This window comes from Scardinius erythrophthalmus, assembly GCF_964197995.2.
Source record: "Scardinius erythrophthalmus genome assembly, chromosome: 17".
Classification (NCBI taxonomy): domain Eukaryota; kingdom Metazoa; phylum Chordata; class Actinopteri; order Cypriniformes; family Leuciscidae; genus Scardinius; species Scardinius erythrophthalmus.
The window spans coordinates 12,895,626-12,915,831 of NC_138237.1; the positions used below are offsets into that span (position 1 = coordinate 12,895,626).

The 20,206-nt window shown below is 37.8% G+C and overlaps 2 protein-coding genes across 3 annotated transcripts; one reads left to right on the forward strand and one right to left on the reverse strand.

Moving 5' to 3' along the window:
• Nucleotides 1-789: 789 nt before the first annotated feature.
• LOC308705145 (ER degradation-enhancing alpha-mannosidase-like protein 3) lies at nt 790-13,432 on the reverse strand. The gene is made up of 20 exons (XM_081390026.1): nt 12,778-13,432; nt 11,036-11,081; nt 10,716-10,816; nt 10,112-10,151; nt 9,876-9,988; nt 9,561-9,714; nt 9,035-9,169; nt 8,828-8,933; nt 8,594-8,691; nt 8,361-8,486; nt 6,996-7,079; nt 6,771-6,854; nt 6,462-6,586; nt 6,199-6,364; nt 4,351-4,502; nt 4,151-4,271; nt 2,680-2,856; nt 2,426-2,591; nt 2,146-2,337; nt 790-1,442 (listed from the first exon to the last, which is right to left on the reverse strand). Exons 1-20 carry the CDS (start codon nt 12,921-12,923, stop codon nt 1,252-1,254), a joined length of 2,523 nt encoding a protein of 840 aa, XP_081246152.1. The 5' UTR covers nt 12,924-13,432; the 3' UTR covers nt 790-1,251.
• A 216-nt stretch (nt 13,433-13,648) lies between these two features.
• On the forward strand, nt 13,649-19,616 carry slc31a2 (solute carrier family 31 member 2). Of its 2 annotated transcripts, XM_081390028.1 has the most exons (5): nt 13,672-13,878; nt 15,785-15,850; nt 15,986-16,052; nt 18,302-18,548; nt 18,635-19,616. In XM_081390028.1, exons 3-5 carry the CDS (start codon nt 15,986-15,988, stop codon nt 18,798-18,800), a joined length of 480 nt encoding a protein of 159 aa, XP_081246154.1. In that variant the 5' UTR covers nt 13,672-13,878; nt 15,785-15,850; the 3' UTR covers nt 18,801-19,616. The 2 variants fall into 2 exon arrangements, with proteins under 2 accessions (XP_081246153.1, XP_081246154.1); XM_081390027.1 differs by lacking the exon at nt 15,785-15,850 and having other exon boundaries at nt 13,649-13,878.
• Nucleotides 19,617-20,206: the final 590 nt, after the last annotated feature.

Below are 20,206 nucleotides of genomic sequence, written 5' to 3' on the forward strand. Positions count from 1 at the left end.
CACACACACACACACACACACACACACACACACACACACACACACACACACACACTCACTCACTCACTCACTCACTCACTCACTCACTCACTCACTCACTCACTCACTCACTCACTCACTCACTCACTCACTCACTCACTCACTCACTCACTCACTCACTCACTCACTCACTCACTCACTCACTCACTCACTCACTCACTCACTCACTCACTCACTCACTCACTCACTCACTCACTCACTCACTCACTCACTCACTCACTCACTCACTCACTCACTCACTCACTCACTCACTCACTCACTCACTCACTCACTCACTCACTCACTCACTCACTCACTCACTCACTCACTCACTCACTCACTCACTCACTCACACACACACACACACACACACACACACACACACACACACACACACACACACACACACACACACACACACACACACACACACACACACACACACACACACACACACACACACACACACACACACACACACACACACACACACACACACACACACACACACACACACACACACACACACACACACACACACACACACAGTCATCTGTTATAGATGTATAGATATCAGGTTAATTACATAGTTACATTTCAGTTGATAAAAGAGGCTTTTAATTGCAGTAAGACAAAATACATTTTATTTTAAGAAACTGAAAGAGAAGACATATAACAAGTAACGCTGTCTGCAGCAGTGACGGCTCAATTCTTACAATGAGGTTATTATAAATCTGCCAGGAAACATTTTCACACAACAGTCCTGAAGACTTCAAGCCACTTCAATTTTGAGGATGAATAAAAAAATAAAAAAAATAAATGCACAGGACTGTGAACCTGATCTGCAGTGAAAAAAAGACAAAGAAAACCATTCAAATAAGGTCTGATCCACATACATTTGTGTGAGAGAGAACATCTAGTACACCGCTTTAATGCCAAAACTGATTGCTTTTCAAATGTAGACAATTGAGAAGAATCAATTGCAAATACCACCATATCAGAGAGACAGAAGCTTCGCACCATCTCGCTCTGTGCAGATCAATATAGTTCCAACTTCACAAGATAAGACTTCTGATCCCCCCCCCCCCCCTGCGAGGAGATCATATGGTACAGTCCAGGCGTAGCAGAAACATTCACCATAGCACAGCCTGCATTTTCTGATCTGAGGTCAGTGAAAGGGAGCAACAGCCCTGCGTTCTGCTAAGGGGACTGTGGTCACGGATGATCCCATTGTCAGGGGCTGTTCTCAGGGTCTTTCTGTGGAAAGGCGCAAGTCTTCTGGTTGTCCCCAGTCAACGACGCAGCCTCAGTGTCCGTCTCGCTTTGCTCCAGCACCAGCTGGAAGGTAGTGCTTTCTGTCTCACCCTCAACAAGCTCGCCTTCCTTAGCAAGACGGAACTTAATATTTAACTTATCATTTTTTTCTACAAGGAAATAAAAAACAAAATCAAACAAACTTGAAATTGGAGTCCACATAAACTAATTACAAGAAATATAAAATAAATACTCTATAAATTATACAAGATATACAAGACAAATACTCATGTTATTTAGCAAATGGGTTTGTGAATAATGATGGATTAATATAAATATAATTTTTTTTAATTAATTTATATATTATTTGATATACATTTGATAACACCAAAACTCAAACGTTTTCATTTTTCAATTGAAATAATTTAATCATTAATTTACATTTAATCATTTGAATTAATACTTTATTCAGCAAGGATACACTAAATTGATCAAAAGTGAAATTAAAGACATTTATAAAGTTACAAAAGTTATTTATATACTAAGAACCATTATTAATAATTGGGAGGATGAGCACCAATAATAACTGAGCAGCAAAACAGCATATTAGTATGATTTTTGAAGGATCATGTGACACTGAAGACTGGAGTAATGGCTGTTGAAAATACAGCTTTGCCAAGAATTATATTAAAATAATTAGTTCTTCAAATGTAATAATATTTCACAATATTTCTGTTTTTAAATGCAAATCTAAATGCAAATAAATAAAATCAAACTAGCAAATGTATTACTCAGTTTATTTGCTGTGACAGGGAGTCAACAAAATAAGAGTATGTGTAATCCATACTCAGCAGCTTTAGTCTGATCAAATACCTTTTCCCAGTTGTTTCTCTTTGGGGAGCAGGAGAATGTCCACATTGTGATGTTCTTGCAGAGCAGCAGTGAGTGTAGCTCCCTCTTTGCTGAAGAGGAACACCAGGGGAACTGTGATGTCATCTGTAGATTCTCCATCTCCAACCATCTGGAACAGTGGCGTCTCAGCACTGCTACTACCCTCTCTGTGATCTGAGAGAACATTCAAAACCTAAGAGTCCAGACTCGAAGAAAGAGCAGAGAAATCATGAGCGGCAGGTAATATTACACTAGACCTCACCAATGAAGATGACTCCGACGGCTCCTGCTTCCTGCAGGCGGCGAGCTTTAGCAGCAAACATGCAGTCTCCTCTCAAAGCCAGCGCTATGTGTCCCTGCAGCTCTACTGCATTCTCAATGTAACCACACGCCGTGTAAGGAACGCTCTTCACAATACTACCTTTCACCTTTGAGAAAGTCAGAGGAAACAATTAAATGTGTTAAATGAATGACGTGCCTGCAGTGAAGTCGAGAAATTTCCTTATTGTTGCTCACCCCATGCTCTTGTTTGGTAAGATCCATTCCAAACTTTGCAGGACCGGCCGTAAGGACTGTTCGACCCAAAAATGGAGGGGAAATGAGCTGCACAATCAGTGGCACCACTTCCTCATGCTCAGGGGTTTGGCTCACCTCAGCAACCAGCTTGAACTTGAACACACCCTTATGAGAGTCCTATGGAAAAAAGACGGATAAATGAATTAATGAACTGACATACAGAAGAGATAACTCACAGATTGTCCCACAGTTGGTCCCAGTGTTGTTACTGTTAATTAAAACTATTATAAATCATTTTTATTTAATTGAGATAATGCTGAAGTAAAATAAAATATACATTTTAGATGATATTAGATAAAACATTAACAAATACTACAATAGTATATTGTGGCAAGCAGAGCAGGGCCGAGAGCCATGGGAGAGGAGTTCCGGAAGATAAAAGGAGGAGGGACGACCGTAAAGGAAAAGAGAGGACCAGGCCTGGACTTTATGTTTGCGTTTTGTTTTAGTATAAGCGACAGTCGTCCGTGAGGGGCTCATGCCATCCAATAAATCGCAATAATCTTTGTGCTTTGTTATTATTGATATGAAACAAAGTCTCAGATTTCAAATTACGTCCATTTTCTTACGAAATTCAAAAACATAATTACCGTTTTGGCGCTGTGGCGCGAGATCGCTCTGGCGCAGCTCAGCTCAAGAGAAGCAGCAGCGCGCACATGCTCTTCTCTTCCGCCTTAATAATACCAGTTACTTACAGCGCGAAATAAACATGAATGAGCATCTGAAAGTGTGTTAAAAGATAAGAGTACAACTTATCGAAGTCCGTATCATGTCACATGGAATCGCTCAATCAGTGTTTTAACCGTGGAAAGACATAAACAATGTCATGTAACGTCACATTTACCTCAGAAAAAACATATCCAGTGACCATAAACTCGTTAGTCAGCTAGAAAAATTAACTCTAGAGAGGAATATATGGAATATTTATATAGGATATATATAGGAATATTTTGTTAAATTACATTAATACATTAAATTACATTAATGTTCTTCAATATTTAATGCATGTTTGAATAAATCTGGAAAGTTTTTTATGACAGCCACCATTTAAATTTTTATATAATTTCATATAACTTTATTATTATAAAAATAAATAAAAATGTTTTTTAAGTGTTTGTATACAAATCAGTTAATTTTTACCTTCAATATTATAGTAGGCTAATGAAGCCTGGGCTACAACTGAGATTTGAGATTTGTTTTCCTTGAGAAAATTTTCGATGTATTGTACCTGATATCCAAAATAATCGATATTGAATCGAATCATCGAAATCGAATCAAATTCCAAGCTTGTGAATCGAAATCGAATCGAATTGTGAAATTTGTGTCAATACCCAGCCCTAATACTACACATACACACACATACTAAAATAACTGGTTGGTCTCCTGAAATGAATAATTCTTGCAGATTCACCTGAGATGCTGAGCCTTGGCTTGCAGAGATCAGCTCAGTGAGAGGCGTTAGAGAGATGCCCATGCTTTTCAGAAACTCGACTGGCTCCAGGCCAGTGTCATGAAGAGGCAGTTCAATCCCCCTGTGTTGAAGAAAAAGAGTTGTTAGGCCCTTTTTCTTGTACATGCTGCTCTACGATCAACCTGTAGCATATGACTCACCTGACAGGTGATGCCTGCTGGGCTCTTCCCACACCAGTGAGGTATTTATAGCTGTCCCTGATAGTTTTGGCGAAGGTGGGGTTGTTAGGGAACAGGGTTTGAGCACTGGGGCAAGAGTATGAAAACAAATCGTCTTCGTGAGCTTGAGGTTCCTGAAAGATACACAATGATGTTGTGACTTTAGCTATGTTACTATCAATGTTTATACGACTTTTGGGTATCACATAAAAAAAAAAAAAATGGAGGGAAATGCCAAAATACACATAAAAATCTTAAAATTTGGAATAAAAAAAGCATTGAGTTACACACTACGATGGAAACACACTTAGTGAATGTAGCAAATTAGCTCTAAGAAATATTAATAATCAATAATAACTTGTTATAATTGATTATGAATATTTGGATCAGTAAATAGAATTAACGTAGTAAAATTAATATTACAATCAATTAACCTGTTTGAACACTCAGTGTTAACTGTTTATTAATTCTAAGAAATGTACATTTCCGGGGCATGGAAAATGTCTTTCTTACTGTACAGTACTATTCAGAGCCTCTAGTCAAAATCTATGATTAGTGACTCCAGTTATGAGCTTGAGACACGGACAACTTTACGTGTGACATGAACAAGACTTTATTATCTGGACTAAACATTTAAAGGGTTAGTTCACCCAAAAAAAGAAAATTCTGTCAGTAATTGCTCACCCTCAGTGAGTTCACGTAGTAGTTCACGTAGTGTAACAGCGCAGCGCTTCTGGGTTGTATGTCAGAACGTAGGCTCACTATTGGCCAGCATCACACACGTGACCAGCATCGGCCAATAGTGAGCCTACGTTCTGACGTACAACCCAGAGGCGCTGCGCTGTTACACACTCACTCAGAGGCCCACACAGAAGAAAAAGGAATAGTTGAATAAAGTAGTTATTTTTGTTTGTTTTTGCGCACAAAAAGTATTATTAAAAAGACTATTTTAAACATTGTCTTTACTAACTTTCTGGGCCAGCAAGTTATAATAACATAGAAGCCTATGGAGGACTGAGACTTCCGAAGAAGAACGAAAGTCTTACGGGGTTGGAACAACATGAGGGTGAGTAATTACTGACAGAATTGTCATTTTTGGGTGAACTAACTCTTTTAACTACTCTAACATACACATACATACATGCAAACAGTTTACCAAGGGAAAGAGCTGAAGCAGAATACAGGAAAGCCAGAAGCTATAGCACTGTTTGAAATTCAGTAGATCAACAGCCTTGAGCAAACCCTCAGTTTAGTCTAAATGTGTCCTGTAACAGGACATTGGGTTCTGCCAGTGTGTTAGCTACATTTGGGATGTTAGTTTAGGGGGAGGTTTCATAGACCTTTGTTGGGAGAGTGAGTATGCTGGATTATTCATTTAATATAATGAATAAAAATGAGTAAAATTTACATATATGGTTTCAACATTTAGATGCATTTACAATTGTCCAGTTTTGTTTGGAATGCGTATCCTCCCATAAATTTTGCATCTGAAAGGGAAACTCCTACAAATGCATTTGCAATAATGTCAGCCGCAAAAAGAACTGTGTCCACACCTTTTCAGTGCTAATTTTTCACTGCATGTCTTTAGTAAATCCTGACAGTAGTACTGGCACAAGCTATTGGTGAATCTGGCCCCTGGCCTATTCACAATTGGATAACTATCCGATCAGAGAAAACACATGAAGTAACCAGGAGTAAATAGACCCTATGAAACAACTAGAGTCCTTAAAGGATTTTTTGGATCATAAGAACTCTTGTTCCTATGACTGACCTCCAAATGATGTTCTAGACTGAAAGACTGAAGTTTGTGAAAAAAAGTTGAGCTCTTACCGTGTTGTTGGTATGGCAGGAGGGCTGGGTCGTTGATAGAGATACTGGAAGCAAATGAGCCTCAGTAGTGAAAATATAGTCATCAATGTCTATAGGCAACTGACTCTTTTCTGAGAAGAGCAGGTAAAGATACTTAAACATCTCAGCCAGGAAGAAGGAATCCATCCTTGAAATAAACAAACAAATAATTTTACTAACACTGTGTAACTACTAATTTACCCTTTAAAATTAATCCAGATAAAGACGACTAATAGGGCTCCCACCTGTCCTCGTGCGTCCCTGTCCTCACATCCTGTACGGCAGCGAAGCCACAGGGGACCCGAGCGTGAGCATTCAGCTTCTCCACTATAGACTGGCCCACTTTTAAGTAGTACGGATCACCTGTGGCCTAGAAATGAGATGGAAAATGTTATTTAATAACACTGAAGACAGACAAAAAAACTAGTTTTACAAGACAGTGCAAGTCAACTGTGACCCTTAAGCTCCGTTCACATTGATAGTGAATAAATCTCGTTGCTAGTAGGCATTCTTATTCAACTGCTGTATTCAACTGTATCAGGTGGCATACTTACTTTGTAAAGGAAATATGTGCTCTCAGCAAACTCCGGTCTCAATGGGTGCTGTCCCCAGTGAACTCTGAACTCAGTGGTAAAGGCCTGTTAGACAACAGATCATTTGTAGGCAAAAACATATGTAGGATTAGTATTAAAATACAATACAACAGGCTGTGATCTCTGTAGATTTTCGGGTTTTTCAGGTTTACGTGACTTGTGTAAATGCAGTGGTTCATTAATTACCTCAGGAAGAAAATTGTGCTGTTTAGTCACTTGGTAAAGCATCTCATGTGTCTCTATGGCAGGTTTCAAGTCTCCTCTCAGAACCTGAAAGGTATTTTGTGTAATGTTGTGACCAGTGTTATTTTGGTATTATTTATAAACTATTATAGTATTTATTCTTATTTTAAAATTTTCAGTATTCATTTTAATTTGGTTTAAGTTTTAGTCATTTTTTTAAATGTATTTTTGTCATTTAAATGTTTTTTTTTTTTTGAAAAACGTTTTTTTTTGTACTTCTACTTGAAGGCAACATGTGAATTTTGATTTAATTTCTAACGTTTTGCATCTAATATTTAGATGATTTTTTCAGCTTTATTTCACTTAACTTTTAAATAAAATTAATAGTTTTAGTTAACAGTAACAACATCGGCAGCGATTTTGAGCCGTCCTGAGCCGTAGCTGAGCGCCGCAGACAGACACCGAAAGGCGCCGCTGGTGTGTGTACACTCATAGAGAATAATGTGTTCAAATTTAAAAGACGTGGCGCTGCGAGGCGCGGTGCCGAGCTGCGCGTCCGGTGTACGACCCCCTTTAACATTATTTAGCTTCACATTATCTTGGTGACTTAATTAAAAGAAGGAAATACAAGTAAACAAAACTACTCGGTTACTAACGTAACCTCGGTTCCCTGAGATGAGGGGAACGAGTATTGCGTAAGCTAGTCTTATGCAATACGAGAGGCCTCTCGAAAGGGAACAACATTTAAGGTCCTTGCACACTGAATCCGAAATTTTCGCATGGATTTTTTTCATATCCGTCATTCTGTGGCTCTAAATTGTCAAAACACCATTCAAATGCTTGTTACGGATGCGAAAAACACAGAAAATCGAACCCGATCTGAATTTTTTTTGACGGACGAAAGTTTCGGAGGCAGTGTGCAAGTGTGATTGACATAACGTGAGGTCGCATTTATTTTTTAACGTGCGAAAATTTCGGATGTGAATTCCGGACTCAGTGTGCAAGGGCCTTTAGCTTCCTAGCTACACATCTGGTCTTCAACTGAGGAAAAAGTTGTTAGAGGACATTTGACAACATTTGATCAATGAGCTTTTTTGTTATTTTTTTATACAGAGCTTTTGTATATTCGATTACGTCACAGAAGAGCCAAAATAGGTGACTGTCATTCTTGCATTACAATTTCAATTATGTAATTCCTAAAAGAAAAAAAGTAAAGCCAGGAAAGTTAAATTAAACATTAACATTCATTTTGGTTTTAGTTGGAGGGAGGGTCTAATCTATGAAGTCTATTGGATTGGACCAATCCTCTAATTTCAAAAATCTCTATTTCCTCAGGTAACATGAAATAAAGAGGATGAAAAAGTGAACCTGTAGTCCAGGGAAGAAAGCAAGCAAGGAATCCATCCAGCTGCGCACATTTACGGTGGGGTTGTGCATGTGCACATTGAGCAGCAGAGGAGGCTGGCTGATGTACTTCATAATGGCACTGTAGTGCTGTCACAATAGACAAAGACAAAATCACATGTGTAGAAAATAGATGTAATAAAACAAGCTCTGTTTGACTAATAGAGGTTTATTTCAAGAGAATAAAGAGCCCTTACTGTGTTGAATCTCTTAAGGTACACCTTGTCCCCGAGAAGAATATAAGCTTTCATCAAGTATTCATAATAAGAGTCGATTCCAGCGCCAACACCGCTATCTGTCATGAGAAGCAGAGAAGCTACAAATGTGAATATCGTCTCTTTAAGAGTCACAGTAGGATAAGATGTGTTAAAGTGGCTGTGTGGGGTGTTTTTATTGTGTAAATGAAGTGACAACAAAAGAAGGGGCCTTACCCCTGCGAACCCAGTCTCCATTGTGGATGTTGATCACAGTGCCGACAAGGTCACTTCCTCTTTGCCTCTTTTCCCAGAGGACGTCCATAGCTTTCCTAGCGTGTTCCTTCATAGATGCAGGTTGAACAACTTTTTAGCACACACTTTTCACTGTCTGGTCTTGATCGGTTATTGGTAAAAATAAAATAAATAAAAATACATGTTTACCTCAAATATTGTGTCCCCGGACAATCGGCTGAGAGCTGCAAACTCCAAAATCATGGTCCCTGCGCACGCAGTGCAAGTGTCCGACTCAGTGCCTGTACGAGAAAGGGGGTTGGCGACTCCATAGCGCAAATTTACCTGAAGAAAAATTTTTAAATGCAGCAAAAACATTAAATTTCAGTTCAGGCTATAAAACAATATGGAGTCATTCTCATGTAGCTTTTGCATATCAATATCAACAAAATGTTTTCAGGAATTAAAAACGGCAAAGAAATTAATAGTGTAATTGGATCCGTCACATTTCACCCCCCTTTCAGCTGTGAGGGTATATATATATATATATATATATATATATATATATATATATATATACCCTCACAGCTTTGTTTTCATTCTTGTCAAAAATTAAATATGGCACTATCCGGACTAAGCTCAATGGACAGCCAAGTTTTACAACTTTAAGTCACTGTGCTGCCAAAAGAAAGAGAGTTTAAAGTGTTCAACCATCAGTCAACAGTGGTGGAGTTACCCGAGGATAAGGAAGGCCACTGGTGGTGTTGAAGGCAGGCAGAAGGCGGTAACCCAGTTCTTTGGCCATGTGTAGCAGTTCATCTCTGTACCACTGCATCCTCTCTCCACGCTGCTTTAGAACATCTGCCATCACATGTGCACCCAACAAGCCACTGGAAGAACAAGGAGAGGATTTGTCAATAATTCACTTCAAGATGGAACATTATATGAAAACATTATATGAAAACATTATACTCTGTATACATTTCTGATTAACTTGAAAATATATACAAGATAAACGTATCCAAAGCTAGAGAACCATCATGATCCATACCCCAGCACACGGATATTGGTTTCAAAGACAGAGACAACAATGTCATTGTCCAGTCTGACATCTCTCAATGTCTTCCTCACAGCCTCCTCAAACTCATCCAGTTTGTTTAACAACTGCGCAAAACACAAGAAACAACAGTTTAGAAGTACCAATTAATAAACAGCATTAGTGTTTTTCATTCAATTAATTTTGTTTCATTAATTAAAGTCCATCAAATCAGATAAGATTTAACTCACCACAAGGGTATCTAAACTATCTATTAATGTTAGAGAGAACCTGTAAAGAGAGAAAGAAATGTTATTACAGTCACCATTAAATCAAAACGGACAACTTTTTGTTGAATATTTCAGTGTTTATCATAAATGATTTATCCGTGCACATTAGGGGTTCAACGACTTTTATGTGATTAAAGTTAAGTCGATGTTGACTAGTCGCTGATGACGTCATAATGAACAAATAAGCTGAAAGTCGAACACGGGTTGCCTTGTGCACAGCTATGGCATAAGACACAGCGCTGCCCACAAGGCTATTACTCCTACATAACAGCTTATTTTATACAGTTATATTTCTCACAGATTTCTTCTCGTTCTAAATCAGATACAGAAAAAGTAGCACAGTAATATGAATGCATTAATGAGAGAGCGATTGCGTGAGAATTAATTATACTTTTAGAACTTTTCAGTTTCTAAGCTATTTTATTGATAAATCAAAGAACAGTACTGAAAATACACTTCAGCGCTATTAAATGTTTGTGTGCACACGATCTGTGATAGGTAAATTTCAGGTCATTTTAATAGGTAAATTTGTCACTTTGACAAAATCATCATGAGCTTGACTCACTTTCCCAGAGAGTCATCAATATCCCCTCGATTGGGTTCCAGCCCCCTTACCCTCCCTCTACAGCTGAGGGGCATCAACTCGTCTGCTGGGTAGGCATAGTCCTGAAAGAGAATAGAAAAAGGAATTATACATAGTCTCAAGCAATAACAGCTGCATTCATTTTCATAACAAACAAATGGAATAGAGGTATATTACAATTAAGATGGTACAACAATTAATTCTAATGCCATTATTTAGGTACAATAAAAATGAATGTTCAGAAAGAAAATACTTTAGAACTAATTCTGAATTATTGACAGTGGGATCTGGTATTTACTCACCATGTAACTGTTATAGGCGTGATCAAACATCTCGAGAATTTGGTCCCTAAACAAACAAACAATTTTCTTTTTTGAGTAAGCAGCAGGTCCTCTTTCATATCACACTGAAACTAAAAATATATAACCTCAGTTCAACTGCTATGTTAACTGTTGCAGAAGTCACCCAAATTCACCTTTTCAGACAGGTATGCCTTCCATATCCACATTAAATATACATGATCTCACTCCTTTATGTGATGTAAGGGTATAGATGTATGTGCATATAGCTTTATAGTTTGGGATCAGTAATTTCTTTTTTTTTTTTAAGAAAAACTTTACTCAGAAAGATTGCATTAAACTGATCAAAAGTGACAGAAAAGACATTTATAACATTACAAAAGATTTCTATTACAAATGTGCTGTTCATCATTTCAACCTTCTATTCAAAGAATTCTGAAAAAGTATCCACAAAAATATTAAGCAGCCAGTTTTCAACATTAATAATAATAAGAAGAAATAGCCTCAAGCAGCAAATCAGCATATTAGAATTATTTCTGAAGGATTGTGTGACACTGAAGACGGAGTACTGATGCTGAAAATTCAGCTTTGCATCACAGGAATAAATTACATTTTAAAATATTTTTAACTTGAAAACAGTTTTTGTAAATTGTAATAATATTTTACAATATTGCTGTTTTTACTCTATTTTTAGCAAATAAATGCAGCCTTGAAGAGCAAGAGACTTCTTTTTAAAAAAGATTTACAAAATCTTATAGACCCCAAACTATATCAAAAATACATACAAGTATATGGTAGGCCCAAAGATCTAATGTCATAATAAACATATCAAATGTCCTCTACTGACTGTCCACACCCTGTCTCTGGGAAAAGGCATGACATCTTGGTTAGAGACAGTCCACACTTCAGTGGTTGAAAACAAGAATTTGCATGACAACTGCAACCAGACATCACCGATTGGGTAAAAATGTGGACAGTCATTTTGAAAACTCAGTAACACAAGATGTGCATGTTTATGAATTCTTCTAATAAATACAATTAGCATATTTTTCAGAGATGTCAAAGTTGCTTTGGGGGGTCAATTTGACCCCAGACATTACAGGAGGTTAAGGGATAGTTCACCCAATTTTTTTTTCTGTCATCATTTACTTACCCTCAACCTGTATGAATTTCTTTCTTCTGTTGAACACAAAAGAATGAAGAATGTGGATAACAGTTGACGGGCCCCATTAACTTCCATAGTATTTTAATTCCCCATACTATGGAAGTCATAACTGGTTAAGGAACCTCAACTAGAGATGAGTAAACGATGACAGAATTTTGATTTTTAGGTGAACAATCCCTTAGCTGCTAAGTGTAATCGTTTTTGTGGCAATCCTCTCCAGTTCAGACAGATCACAAGGCACAACCACTAAAACAATGAGGTCATGTTTTGCAAGAACAAGAAATTGGTGTACTAACATTATTAGTGTCAGACAAAACCAAAATGACATGGAATTAAAGTATACAGCTGGTAATGTTTACCATTACATACCGCATTACAGCATGTCATCACCCTTAGGCATTCACAATGAGTATACAGCAATAACAATATTTGCCTAATGGGTTGGAATCAGTTAAATATTAAATATACAATCGTAAATATACACATACCCAATAGTACACACAACATACCAATTAACATCATTATGACCTCCCATCAATCATCAAAATTACCATGTACCAACACATGCAGTTAAACTCACCTGATTTTAGACTTTTCCTCTGCTGTCATGGCCTGTCCATCTTGACCAGTGACTCCAATCACAAGGCAGGAGAAGATCACAGCTAACAGAGCAATAACAAACCCACCACAATTGTGTGTTTCTCTTCTGGCCCAGTTTACCCCCATTTTAAGAAGTATTTTCTTGACGATATGCTTTTTAAGCCGCTTTGAAATGTATCTAACCCCTGCCTGACTAGAGGCCTGTCAATCTTTAATCACTTTTTATCTTGTCCTATGCAGTTCGTTGACATTAATTGATTTAACATACCTGCCTTGTTGACCGAATTTAACACTAGACAGAAAATGTTGACATAAGTAAATAAGTACTTTGGATAAAAGCGTCTGACAATCTATTTGATTATAACACTGACTTAAAACAGATTGTCTAACGTTGTTACCTGTCGAGCTAACGACGGCTAACTAGCAAACTTCCCCACAAATGTATTCCCCGGCACTACTTTTGATCTCTTTCGTCCCTCTTGATATTTCTGGACATATATCCTGTCGAATTGACTGCGTCCAACTCCTAATAATCTCCATCCCATCTAGATTTAGCCCCTCATTTCGCTGTGTTAGAATTAGCCGACTGATGACAAGCCTCGGGGCGCGAGCTGATGATTTCATCACCAAGAGCCGACGGATACAGTAAAAGCGGATATTTATTCTTTCCACAATTGCCTTTAAAAACGTAATCGTTGTATTTGTAAACCGCGTGTTTTATATGGACTCATACATGTTAAAGTGCATTTTAAAAAGTAATTTAGAGTGATATGTAGTTCTAATCGAGTTATTTGGTCATTTCCGCATCGCAGAGCAGGCGGATGAGAGGACTTCAACTCCCAGAATCCTCTGCGGCACATATAAATAAAGCCTCGTGATGCAATGGTGCTCTTTCTGTTTGGGTTCAGTGCTTCTCAGCTGCTGGGCTTGGGCTATGAAGGCAGATAAAAATGTGACGAATTTGACTGTTGATATGCAAGTGGTAAAGTCGTATCTTTGTCGTAAGGGACGTTTCATCTGTCTAAAATTAAAATTCCCCTGAACTCATTTTTAGAGGACTGCACGCGAGTTCATCATGAATGTAAGTTGGACGCGTTGTGTCTGGTAATATAAGTTAATTGAATTAAATACGCATGTAAATTATAGTCAGCTATAGCATTGCACTTCAAAATAATGTTTTTGACTTTTTAATGAAAGTTGTTTAGTTAATATCGTTGTTTTTGTATTTTATGCTGTCATTTACATATAACTGAATGCATCTGTTAACCAAAACCGTGTTAGTTGGTAAAACATTATTGCAGTTTACTCTATGGACATGATTATTTCATTTTAATATACCAAGAGGTGTTTATTATTAATTGTTACATAAAATGATAGTTCCTTCAACATATGGAAATTACATTTATCCCTACTGTTACGGACTGACAGCCTCATTCACACAAATTGCATATTTTTTAAATGTAAAGGTAACTGGGGTTGTTTTACTTTTTTTCTGAAGTTCACCAAGCCACAGCATTTTACAAAGCAAATAAAAGATGTATTCATGCAAAAGCTTTCACAGCTGCTCCGAGATAACACTGGGAATTTCTTGATAAGGCACAAATGTTTCAAAAGCCACTTGTCTCCGTTTGGCCAATGCAAAACAATCAAGAGAACAGAGGATATGCTGTACAGGACACAATGTCTTGAGTACTCGGTGGAATTCTCCAGTGCTTGGAATGGACTGGATGGAATTCTCAAATTTTGCTTCTGAGGACAGGACAGCAGATTTACTCATGATTATAGCAGGATGAGGAATGTTGTTGATCTCTAGAGGGTAACAGGGACCTCCTTGTCTACTTCTGTTTGATATGTACTTCTTGCAGCACACTTATTATTTTTTTGTCTTAATGTGTCAGTCATCAAGGTGCTGTTAACCGTAATGTGACTGTCACGAGTGTAAAGGGCCAGGCTTCCTCTCCTACACTTTTATTACGTTTCTTAACACCTGCAGAAGTTCTGAGAAAAGCCAAGACCACAAATTCTGATATCATTCCATTCTGATGCCTATCTAGTTAGATATTGTGTCTTGAAACTGACAGAAGTTGAGTCACTAGTGTAATTTAAAGGGATAGTTCACCCAAAAATGAAAATTCTGTCATTAATTATTCACCCTCATGTTGTTCCAAATCCGTAAGACTTTCGTTTATCTTCGGAACACAAATGAAGATTATTTTTAATGAAATCTGAGAACTTTCTGTCCCTCCACTGACAGTCCACGCAACTACCACTTTGATGCTTCAAAAAGAGTTCATAAAGAGATCGTAAAACTAATCCATTTGAAATTGAGCGGTTTAGTTCAGATTTTCTGAAAAGACTCACTTTATATGATGAACATATTTAATTTAGGCTTCTATTCACATATAAACATTCATCAATGCACACGTCAGTTGTGGTAAACGGAAGCTCAAAAATGTTCGCTTGATGTGCGAGAACCAATGAGGTTCATTCTCCTGTTACGCAGCACTTTTGAGCTTCAGCAAGAACCAATGAGGTTCATTCTCCTGTTACGCAGCACTTTTGAGCTTCTGCAAGAACCAATGAGGTTTGTTCTCGTGCGTCATGCAGGTTCGGTTGAGCTTCTGTTTATGTTCGCTGATCAATGTTTATATTTGAATAAAAGCTTAAATGAAATCTGTTCATCATATAAAGCGATACAGTCTCTTCAGAAAAATCGGACTGAACCCCTCAATTCATATGGATTCGTTTTATGATCTCTATGAACTTTTTGAAGCGTCACAATGGTAGTTGCATGGACTGTCAGTGGAGGGACAGAAAGCTCTCAGATTTCATTGAAAAGATCTTCATTTGTGTTCCGAAGTTGAACAAAAGTCTTACGGGTTTGGCACAACATGAAGGCGAGTAATTAATGACAGAATTTTGATGTTCGGGTGAACTAACCCTTTAAGCTTGATGGCACTGAATTCTTGTGATGTGGATAATTTTAGTAGTAAACAAGACGTCTAGGATTGAACATCATAGACTTGCAGGATTATATCACCTGTTTTGACAAGGTAATGGAAGCGTTATTAACTTCTGTTTATAGACTCTTCTCTTCCCACGGGATGGGTTGAAAGTCACCCCTCAATGGAAACATGCCACTAATTACAAGCCTTGCTTATTATGTCTTTGTCTTCTGCCTTTTACAGATGCACTTTGAAGGATCCAGCAACGTCACGCTGTTGTTTGATTTCTGGGACGTGCGTGGGCCTGCAGGTACAGGGGATTTACAAACAAGACCCAACATGATCATACAAACGAAATGCATACATTTACAGAATGACAGTTTATATCCCACCAATGCATCTTGATTTTCTTCTACCAGTTGGATTGAAATGTTGTTTAACTTGCTTTCTTGTACATGTTTCTACACATTACACATTATCTACACTCATTTACTTCAGTGTTATTTTAGTGTTATTTACAGTTATAGAATTTAGTAATATTTTGAATTTGCTTTTATTTTTCTATTTTCATTTAAGTTTTAGTAATTTTATGTGCCTTTTTTGTATATATTTTCTTCTATCAAGCTTTGATTTACATTGGTTTTATATTATGACACTATATTTAAATCTCAAAACAAATCAGCATGGATATGTGTGATTTCCCTACAGCACTTGGCCTTATGCCTATAACCAAATATCAATACAACAGCACAAAATTGCTGGTGTGAATCTTGAGACAAAACAATGGCATTGACATTTTAAGATGTATCAGTGCAAGTTGCTTTAATTTAAAACAGCTCAAACATGCACTTTAGTCTGGGACTAGCCTAAGCCTTGTCTGTGAAACCGGGGGATAAACATTTAACTGTATTTTAAAAGATGCACTTTGACTGCTGGACCATTTAGTTTGTCAAGTTTTCACCTTTATTTATATAGTGCTTTTTACTATACAGATTGTTTCAAAGCAGCTTTACAGTGATAACAAGAAAACTAAAAAAAAAAAAAAAAAAGTCTGTTGAGACAAACTTTAAGTTGGGTTGAGAAAGCCGGACCAGAGAGTTTGAAGTAGACTTAATAGCTTTAAAGGGTTAGTTCACCCAAAAATGAAAATTCTGTCAGTAATTACTCACCCTCATGTTGTTCCAACCCCGTAAGACCTTCGTTCATCTTCGGAACACAAATTAAGATATTTTTGATTAAATCTGAGAGCTGTCTCAATCCTACATAGGCTTCTAAGACATTATAACTTGCTGGCCCAGAAAATGCATTAAAGACATTGTTAATATAGTCCAAGTGACTCCAGTGGCTCAATCTTAAGTTTATAAAGCAGCGAGAATACTTTTTGTGCGCAAAAAAACCCCTAAAATAACTACTTTATTCCACTATTCATTTCCTTCTCTCTGGGCCTCGAGTTTTTTCACGTAGTGTTTTTGCGCAGCGCGTCTGTGTTGTACGTCACACGTAGGCTCACTATTGACCGACGCTGGTCATGTGTGTGATGCGTGTGACGTACAACACAGACGCGCTGCGCTAAAACACTATGTGAAAAAACTCGAGGCCCAGAGAGAAGGAAATGAATAGTGGAATAAAGTCGTTATTTTAGTTTTTTTTGCGCACAAAAAGTTTTCTCGCTGCTTTATAAACTTAAGATTGAGCCACTGGAGTCACTTGGACTATATTAACAATGTCTTTAATGCATTTTCTGGGCCAGCAAGTTATAATGTCTTAGAAGCCTATGTAGGAGTGAGACAGCTCTCAGATTTAATCAAAAATATCTTAATTTGTGTTCCGAAGATGAACGAAGGTCTTACGGGGTTGGAACAACATGAGGGTGAGTAATTACTGACAGAATTTTCATTTTTGGGTGAACTAACCCTTTAAGACCGGCATTTTTAAGTTTGAAGTAGTTTTATAATTGAAGTTTGAAGGTTTTAAGTTTTAGTTAAGTAGAAGTTTTAAAAGGCAGAATACAAAAAAATAACATTTGTTTCGGCTGTACAGCAGATCTAGAAGAAAATAGTGTCATTGTCCAGCTTAAGTCAGTTCAGTGTTGACTGCCGTTGTAAAAATCATTAGTTATTAATTTAGTTAATTTATCTATACAGCAGCTCTGGAGAAAACAGTGATGTCATCGTCCAGCTCAATTCAGTTCTCAGTTTACAATTTGGACATCAGGCTCTTTTGTTGTAGAAATGCTCCATCTTCATAGACAAGAGTGTGTAGTGTAGAGTGTACAGTAAATGTTCTGTAATCGTGTGTGTGTTCAGTAATGCTGTGAGAATCCCATAAACAGCATGTTCCTGATTTGGTTTGTTCTGTATCAGTTTCACTTCATAGGAAAGAGGCAAACAGATAACTTGTAATCATGATACAGCAATATTGTGAAATAGTCTAACAATGTGATGGCAAAGATGAATTTTCCAGTCTTCAGTGTCACATGATCCTTCAGAAATCATTCTAATATGAAACATTTCTGCTTATTTTCAAGGTTGAACATTCACTACTTCTCTCTCTCTACAGGGATGGTGCTGTCGGTCTTCGTGGTTCTACTGCTCACGGTGATGTACGAGTTTCTGAAAGTGTGGAAGATCAATGTCGGAAAACAGCGCTCTCCCGTTACGCATCCACCCGCTCCAGTGTCATTCCCCTCTGAACAGTCGTGTTTCGCCCCTGTCATGAAGTGTGGAGGGGGAAGCTCTGCTCTGTCCAACAGCCCCTCTGAGATCTCATTATCTCCCACCGAGACTATCACCACCGCGAAGAAGAGGTGATGCTCGCAGCAAACTCACAATACACAACCGGGAAACTTTTAGCATTGTAACTCATTGAATATCTGCTGTTTGTCTCTTTCAGCTGGCTTCTGCACTGCCTCCAGACTGCCATACACATCCTGCAGGTGACGCTAGGCTACATGCTAATGCTCTGCGTCATGTCCTACAACGTGTGGATCTTCCTGGGGGTCATCATGGGATCCGTCTTGGGCTACTTTCTGGCTTTTCCTCTTCTGAATCACATTTGAGAAGAGATGAAAACATTAAATGTTCATCTTAATTCACTGAGGACTCTAGATGAAGAGCGACGGGAAACCTGTTAGATTTTATGATGCCAGGTTTGTGAGCTCACGATCAAGACGTGCAGAAGGTGTTGAGATGTGTAGATTGAACAAGGATGATTCTCATAATTTTGACGGTTGGAATTTAAAGATGCATGAAATCTTAACTTCAGTCTGGCTTGTCAAGTGTTGAGAGGTTTGATTTTAAACCTCACTGGAATTTTTTTATCTTGCGTTAAAAAACGGTGTTGAACGCATGGGATTTCACATGTGACCCGTTTGAGAACTGTGATGTGCCTCTGACCGGTTTTAAACTTTCTACAATTACTGATGTAATTAATAAGCAGATTTTCTGTTACACAAATGAATGTTTAAATTCTGTTCTGTGAAATTTGCTTCAACGTAGCTGTTGGTTTTCTGTTATTTTGGGAAATCACACTAGTTTTAAACCTTGTGATGTGTAAAATAAACTTCCTGCATGAGCCAAGATCAGGCGTTCTTGTGTCATGCTGGAAATTATTGCTGAATGGGGAACAAAACCATTGGTTGAAAAGAGAAATGCAAACCATGTGGCCTTAGTTAATGTTCACCAGCAATACAGGACGCTGAAACTGATTGACAGACTGAGAGCAGAAATTGGAGACCTACAATCCTCACCGCAATGATTTCAACGCACTATTAATAATGTTCCTCCAGCCGTTCTTTTTTTTTTTTTCCAATTTTTTCTTATTTTTAAATGAAATTTGTGTTTTACTGAACAATGTATTAAAGTGTTTAAGTCTACACCTTGTCTAAATTCTTTGTCTATACATAGTTCCCACATGACGTCACAACATACGGGCATTTGCCGACCCGGCGCCATTTCTGAGGGCACTCAGGGCATAACACAGCAGAACATGAGAAGAAGAAGCTGAAACGGAAATTTTGTGATTAAAAAGTGAAAATGGTCATCTCCTGCTGGGTCAATGGATGTTCCAATCGTGCCGGAGGTTCAGTTAAATTTAGTTTTTTAGCATTTGCCGACCCGGCGCCATTTCTGTGGGCAGAACAATAGAAGAAGCTGAACCGAGTTAATTTCGTGATAAAAAGTGAAAATGGTGATCTCCTGCTGGGTCAATGGATGTTTAAATCGTGTCGGAGGTTCAGTTAATTTTGGATTTTACATTATACCCGTCATTAGATTTCATGAATGTGAAAAGACTAAGCTTTTGTCAGAACAACTACGGAGGTTATGGCTGGCGAGGATAAACAGGAAAGAAACTCCCTCAAAACACGCAAGAATTTTTTTTTTTTGCGAGTGTACACAAATATAAGTTAACACTTTGCAGTTTGAATTATGTCCTGTATGAACAAAATGACGAGATATTAAAAAC